The 7,504-nt window shown below is 36.5% G+C and overlaps 1 protein-coding gene across 6 annotated transcripts; it reads left to right on the forward strand.

The window, feature by feature from the left end:
• The first annotated feature begins 606 nt into the window (after window positions 1-606).
• LOC112005616 (uncharacterized) lies at window positions 607-7,218 on the forward strand. Of its 6 annotated transcripts, none has more exons than XM_065777105.1 (6): window positions 607-1,314; window positions 1,729-1,886; window positions 2,089-2,144; window positions 2,260-4,032; window positions 5,805-5,958; window positions 6,317-7,218. In XM_065777105.1, exons 2-6 carry the CDS (start codon window positions 1,784-1,786, stop codon window positions 6,988-6,990), a joined length of 2,760 nt encoding a protein of 919 aa, XP_065633177.1. In that variant the 5' UTR covers window positions 607-1,314; window positions 1,729-1,783; the 3' UTR covers window positions 6,991-7,218. The 6 variants fall into 6 exon arrangements, with proteins under 6 accessions (XP_065633177.1, XP_023893677.2, XP_023893674.2 ...); XM_024037909.2 differs by having other exon boundaries at window positions 608-1,314; window positions 1,760-1,886; window positions 2,086-2,144; XM_024037906.2 differs by having other exon boundaries at window positions 609-1,314; window positions 2,086-2,144.
• The last annotated feature ends 286 nt before the right edge of the window (window positions 7,219-7,504 follow it).

A 7,504-nucleotide genomic window follows, 5' to 3' on the forward strand; every position in this document is an offset into this window, starting at 1 on the left:
TAAGGTACACTACAAGGCTGTTGTACACGTAATATTATTCATTTGTCACGTGACAGAATTGATGAGCCACACCAAAAATTACATTTTTTTATTTAGCAAAAAAAAAAAAAGATAAATAAGATACAACTGAAAGATTCTCATTTAAAATTTTCTAAGATAATGGACTAATTAATAAGTAAATAGAATAGAGTTAAACACATGATATCTATTTTATAATAATTACTCTTTATTATTGCATCAATACACTAATAATTACTTCTTTTTTTATTCTTTATTCAACATTTTTTAATTCAATAATTGGGGATGCAAATTTAAAAACTTGATTACCTTATTAAATTAGAGCAAACTACAAAATTGGAGGCAAAAAAAAAAAACATTCTCTTATTACCGAGATAGCATAAATAAATACAAGAATTCAAAGGAAGATTTTGAATCCTTGTTTACCACTCGATTTACCAAGTGGAGTAGTGGACCCACCAGAAGTTAAGGGTCAAAAGGGCCCCAATCCAACAATGAACTCCCACGTGGCAACGTAAGAAAAAAAGACATCTTTTGAGTTCACCTTCACACGAGCTTGAACTTGAATGCCTTCTGATTCCTTAAATTGAAGGGCCAGTACAGTGCAGTGTCTTTTCTATTCCTCAAAGAGTGAATATTTATTACTATTCCACGCTACTCTATCTGCTCAGTCTCACAGAACCATACGTTTTTTAAAAAAAAAAAAAAAAAATTTTAAACTCTTTCGAAAAACTTTCTCATTGTCTACTCTTTTCACTAAATAACCCTCTTTGACTCAAAAGACTTTCTTTTTACCAGAAACTGAAAAACTCTCTCTCTCTCTCTCTGAGCAAATTTCATATCTTTTTTTCATTCTGATTGGTGCTGTTTATCTGTTTCTTTGTACTTCATTGGGCCTTTTTTTTTCTTTGGGTTTTTCTGCTAAAGCCAAATTTTGTTGCTTCTTAAGACATTCAGATCTTTTCCTGTACTGCTCAATGTGCTTGTTTTAGTGGGGTTTTATTTATTTATTTAATTTTTAAGGAACTTTATTGGGGTTTGGTATTGTGGATTTATCGGATAGAGAGGATTAAGTCTTTGGTGGGTTTGATGGGAATGGCTCAAAGATTTTTTGTTTTGTTGCTTATTTTGATGGGTACCATTTAAATGAAGTTGGTTGTATACACATCTACATTGTGCTTGCTGCGTATGAAAGTAATGGGATTTGACTGATTTGCTGTTTCTGCGTACAAAAAAAAGTTGGAGAGTTGCTGTATGGGAAATGGGGTTTTGCAGATGAAGGCATTGTGTTTGTAGGTGAGGTTCTGAATCTTCTGATTGGAATGACTGATAAATTTTGTGCCTTTCTGTTTATTCTGAAGGAGTGCCCATTTGAATATGAAAGTGAAACTCACGCACACCTTGTGCTTGCTGCTTATGCATATGTAAGATTGGTGTAGTCTGATTCATATGTTCAATAGTTTCTTTAAGAGATTGAGAAATGCTCTCTCTCTCTCTCTCTCTCACTGTCTCACACACACACACACACACACACATACACTCACTTGAGGAAATTAGAGGTTTTCTGGAAGTCACCTATCTAAATGAGCAATGTAGTGATATTAAACCTCAACTTTTGTGCTAACCATTTTGTTTACATATAGCTATTTAAACTTCTTTGCACATTTATGAATTGAGGCATGATAAGATTTACTATTATATTTCAAACAGGTTTTGTGAAATATATCTGGGGTTGTTGCAGTAGTTTGCATTTATAGAGGAGAAAATGGAGGTTGAGAAAAGACGCTCAAAGGGAGGCTTCCTTAACTTGTTTGATTGGAATGGTAAATCTCGGAAGAAGCTGTTCTCTAACAATTCTGACTTACCTGGTATGTGTGTGTTGTTCTATTGGCCTTTTTTTAATGACATTGTATGCTTTTAAGTTCATGATTGTGCTTGTTATATTGATGTGTATATATATGCCTTATCTTTAAAGTGATTCTATCATTTTATGCCAATCTTTGTTATTTCTAGTTGAGCATAATGTTTAGTTGACTATTCTTAATGTTCCTGCCACTTTGAATGTAGAAGGACTGAAGCAGGGGAAAGAAAGTGTGGAGAATGTGTCAAAATCATGGCCTAATAGGGTAGGCACCACCCCACTCCCTTTTTCCCAATTCTTTTTCTTTTCTTTCCCTTTTTTAAAGCGGGATAAGACTAGTATAAATGTACTTGCTTTGTCTGCTATGGCTATAATTCCAGGTAGAGGTAAATGAGAATGGAGCAAGTTCAAGTAATAAAGGAAGTAGTGACTATAACTGTGCTTCATCGGTGACTAGTGATGAAGGCAGTGGGACTAGAGCTCCTGGAGTAGTTGCTAGACTCATGGGTTTGGATTCATTGCCAGCTTCAAATGTTCCCGAGCCTTGTTCTACCCCATGTCTTGAGTCTCACTCTTTTAGACCGTCTCTTTATGATAGGAGCAACCCTAATTTGTGGAGTGATTATCAACACATGGACTACATAAACATGCCCAATAAGCTGGAGAAGTCTTCCTGGAATCCCATAGAGTCAAGGGCACAAAAAGTGCAGAACCGCCCAATTGAGAGATTTCAAACAGAGATGTTGCCTCCAAAATCAGCTAAATCTATTCCAATTACCCACCATAAGTTGTTGTCTCCTATCAAGAGTCCTGCATTTATCCAAACAAAGAATGTAGCTTACATAATGGAGGCAGCTGCAAAGATAATTGATTCAAGTCCACGGGCGTCTAACAACAATAAAGTTTCATCTTTTGGAACCCCCTCAGTTCCATTGCGGATTCGGGATTTGCAAGAGAAGATGGAAGCTGCACATAGAGCATCCAGGCCTGGAAAACTCAAGGAACCCAGTGTTGTTAAGTATAAGAAAGGTAAGTCTAATGACATGAGCCACAGTGGATCAGAATATGCATCAGTATCCAAATCTTCTACAAATTCAGAAAAGAGTGGTTCTGTGAATTCGAGGAATAAGGGAAAATCTGTTTCACTTGCAGTACAAGCACAGGCCAATGTCCAGAGAAAAAATGGATCCACTTCAACTAGTAATGGGAATTTTAGGAGTCAGAAGGAAAAGAATGATGTCAAATCCAACCACTTTTTGAAGAATCAGCCAAGTATGCAAAGAACTGCACAGAAGAGAACTTCTGATAATAGGACTAGCAATGTGCTCAGGCAGAATAATCAGAAGCAGAATTCTGTGTCCAATAAAGATGTTTCAAGTTCAAAAACATCAGTTTCCAATCAGCTAGCAAGAAGAAGTAAGTCCATTGATGGTTCTATCGGGCCAAATAGGACTGTAAAGAAGGTTGTTGTGAACTCTGAAACTGGGGCTAAAAAGCCAAGGTCAGGGGCAACTCATACTGACAAGGAGTTTTCATCAACCAAAACTAAGAATGTGTCTCGAAAGAAAATGTCCGTCAGTGGGGATGTTCAACCTGAAGAAAACATCATTGATGATGCATTAATCAATAATGATGAAAGTTCTAGAAAATGTAATGATGCGACTGATCAGTGCATGAATTGGGTTACAGATAACATGAAACAAGGAATGGATGTCGTTTCATTTACATTCATGTCTCCGCTGAGAAGATGCATGCCTGAAGCACAGTCCTCCAGTGAGGTCATGGGAATAAATAACCACTTCAGTAATGATTCTTTTGGTAATGGTGATCGCCATCTTCGAAAAAATCTTGATCTATCAAGTCCAGGGTTGAATGCAACTGGGAGTGATGTTTTGAGCATTCTTTTGGAGCAAAAGCTGCAGGAGTTGATATTTAGAGTTGACTCATCCCACTGTAACCTGGTCGGAGAAGAGACTTCTGCTAGTTTGGGATCCAGTTTGCAAGATTCAATTCCCAGCATGGTGAGCTCCACATCAAGGGAACAGAATGAGAGGTTTCAATTTGGTATGCATAGAAGTAAATCAGAGAGCAAACATGACTATGATTGCTCTTCAGTTGATGGTCTGTTGCAAAATGTGGACCAGCAGAGGCAGGTCTGTCTTCTTTGTTTATAACTTTCAGATGAATCTATCATTTTGTTCTGTGTGTTGAATTTTCACCCTTGGTGGTTTTCTATGACCAAATTGATTATGGAGTCACTACCAGGCATAAATTGCTAGTTCAAGGATTTCAGATGATAATTTTCCTCTACTAGAAATAAACAATAACATCAACTTTTTTAGTACTAAAAGAACAAAATTTTATTGGTAAAGTTCTCCCTGGAGCCACAAGCAGTTCATTTCAAAGTGAGCCGCTATAATTAACAATCTAGGAACTTTAAATGTTGATACAGATCCCATTGTTTGCCAAATTTCTGAATTTAATTTTATGGGTTTGTAATTTGCATCAATTAAGAGGAATTTGAAACACAATAAGCAATAAAATTTCAAGTAAAAAAAATTTACACTTGAAAGAGTGAAAACTTATTTGCATTTAGTGTGATTCGAACAATACAATCTTCGGTGAGTGTCCTTGCTCAATCTGACAATGAAAAGCTTTCAAACTAACTGCTACCACTCCTAAGGATAAAATAGAAATGTTCAATGATTTGATCTTTGTGTCTTCTCTGACTTCTTATTTGTCTTCCTTTTATAGTCTTCACTTTTACCGCCACCATTCAAATTCTACAAAAACTATCTTGCTTTACTTGTTTTACAATGAGCAGAATGCTACATGTAACTTCCTTATTTGCTTTAAACTTCTCCACATGTTGCACACAGAAGTCATACTGACCTGGCCTTTTAATTTTGAGTATGAACACTCATATCTGTCAAGATGTGAGTAAGTTCCGGTTGTAGCCAACTAATGGAACTTAGCTGGTTGTTGTGGGTTTAAGAAGAAATCAAGGGGTTTTGTCATGTAAATATTTTGAAAAGTATTGGGTTTATGTTGATGTAAGGGCCCAAGAGGCCTGATAAAAAATAAAAATAAAAAGGGACCAAGAGGCTAGCTATGTTGTGAGCCCATTTTGGCCTAACCCCAGCTTCTAGTCTCTATATATACCCTGATAAGGGTTCACTGTAATTGATGACTTGAGTATATAGTAAAGGTGTAGCTACAAGGGTTAGCCCTACATGAACTTACAATATATTGGGCCTCTAGGGCCATTTTACATTAATATAAATAACATAAACCCAATATCTTCAACAAATATGATGCAATTATTGGAGCAGCAGGAATTGATAATTCTAGTAGTATCCATTAAAGTTCAAAACCTTTCTGATTTATGTATAAAATAGCACGTAGTTCTCCTGGTTCTGAAAACTAGCTTCTTTTCTTGTATAATTTAGTGGTCAGTATGTTCTTCAGCAATGTAAATTAATGTTGTTGATGGCAATTGATCAAATATCTTTATGCCAGAACTCATGTTCCTATTATATCCATTAATTTATGAAGTTTTGGCCATTATGTAAATGGTTGACCCTGATGTTAGGTTTATTAATTGGGTTCTGACTTCATGTCCATCTTATGTGCGACTACAGCCACTAGCACTTATTCAGTATCAGTCCATTCTCCAGAACGAAAGGTTTTCAATTGAAGTTTATGTCAACTAAAGACACCCGTAAATTGCCTCCATATGTATGAAGGAGTTATTCATGATCATAACTAACATAAGTTGGATATTTCAGATAGTATATTTTTCTTGGATTCCATTTGTTTTTCTTTTTTTGTTTTCTGGGCATGCCTTTCATCTCTGAGTTATACAGATTATGTATTTCACATGTTTGACATATTACTTTCACACCACTCAAGTTCTCTTCAATAGTTTCAGGGATCTGAAGGGATGGAAACATATAGCAGATGCAGCAACAACAGGGTAACTGGAGGAGAACTTGATTGTCTATATCCCGGGCCTGCTTCAAGTTTTGAACACTCTTTTGGGAGTAAAAGTTTCTCAGATAGCAGCCAGAGTGCCAAAGGTAAATTTAGCCTTATTCTTCTTTCACTACACATGATGAGAATAAATAATGTCAAAAAATAGCTTGGAACCTAGCTGTCATCAGAAATGATATGTCCATTGAAAAAAAAAACTATTCTTTCTGTGATGCAAGGCAATGCTCTATAAATAAAGAATTCGAGCATTGTTGCTCCAGAGGTATATATAAAAGTTAGTGATTTTTGCATGATTCAGGAATGTTTGCACATCAGCGGTTTTCTGCTCATGATGTATGGGTAATTGGTAGTGTACAAATGCATGTGAGAGCTTTGATTTGGTGCCTATTACCATATGCATGTTCTTATCAGATTAATAACCAATACATATACCCTTCTTTTCAGGGGGTGCAAAGTATTCATTGGAGCAAGCAGAAGATTCGTCTAACTGGCACTCTACAAATGAATCTCTACTAGTGGGAGGTGAGACAGAATTATCGGACACAGCCTCTTCCATCTCTACATGGGATGTGGGCATAAGGCATATAAGTAGAACATTCAGTTCGAAAAGTTTCAAGGGATCAAGCAACTGGGAACTAGAATATGTGAGGGATATTCTTGACAATGCAGAGTTGTCATCAGAAGATTTTGAATTGGGTCAGGCTGGTAAGGTTATAGCCTCAAATCTGTTTGATCAATTGGAGTATCAGGGAAATGGATCAGAAATAAATGAAGAAGAGAATGTCAAGCTTGGGCGAAAGGTTCTGTTTGATTGTGTAACCGAATGCCTTAATTTGAGGTACAGTCACATTCTAGTTGGAAGCTGCAAAGCATGGGCTAAATGGATGACATTGTGTGGTAGGAAGGTGTTGCTAGCAGAGGAGTTTTATAAGGAGATTTTAGGTTGGAAAAACATGGAGGATTTCATGGTGGATGAGCTCGTCGACAAGGACATGAGCACTCAGTATGGGAGATGGATTGACTTTGACAAAGAGGCATTTGAAGAAGGTGTGGAGATTGAGAAGGGAATATTGACTTCATTGGTTGATGAATTGGTGTCTGATATGTTGCATTTCTAGAGCATTGATGGCCTTCTTTTAATTTAGTTTCAATATGTCCAGTTGGAATGGTCCCCTAGTGGATCTTGTACTTTCTTTTTCCTTGTCCCTTCTGGTATATATATTATTCAAAAAATATGCAAAGCATAAAAGATCATTCATTCAAGTCACTGTTTCTCATATTTCAATGTGCAGCGGCTCCTAGTACTTTGGTTCATTGTTTTTCAATGGCCTCTTGTTTTTACCTCCTAAATCGAGTTAAACTTTTATTCCTGTAGTTCTTACATACAGTGAAAGATGGAGTGGTTATGGCTTGTAAAATTGAGCAACCTTTGTGGTTCTGCAATTGGTACTTGTGGCCAGTGTGGTAAAATAGTTGATATTCTTGGCAACTCGGTGTACTGGTTGTGGCATTTATAGAAAAAAAATGGTCAACAGTAGTTCTGACTATGTTATCGTATAGGCTTGGCTCACAGCTGTGAGTTGGGTGATAAATGATAACGGTGAGCTAAAGCAATCAATATCTTATGTGTTC

This window comes from Quercus suber, unplaced genomic scaffold, assembly GCF_002906115.3.
Source record: "Quercus suber isolate HL8 unplaced genomic scaffold, Cork oak 2.0 scaffold_148, whole genome shotgun sequence".
In the NCBI taxonomy this organism is placed as follows: domain Eukaryota; kingdom Viridiplantae; phylum Streptophyta; class Magnoliopsida; order Fagales; family Fagaceae; genus Quercus; species Quercus suber.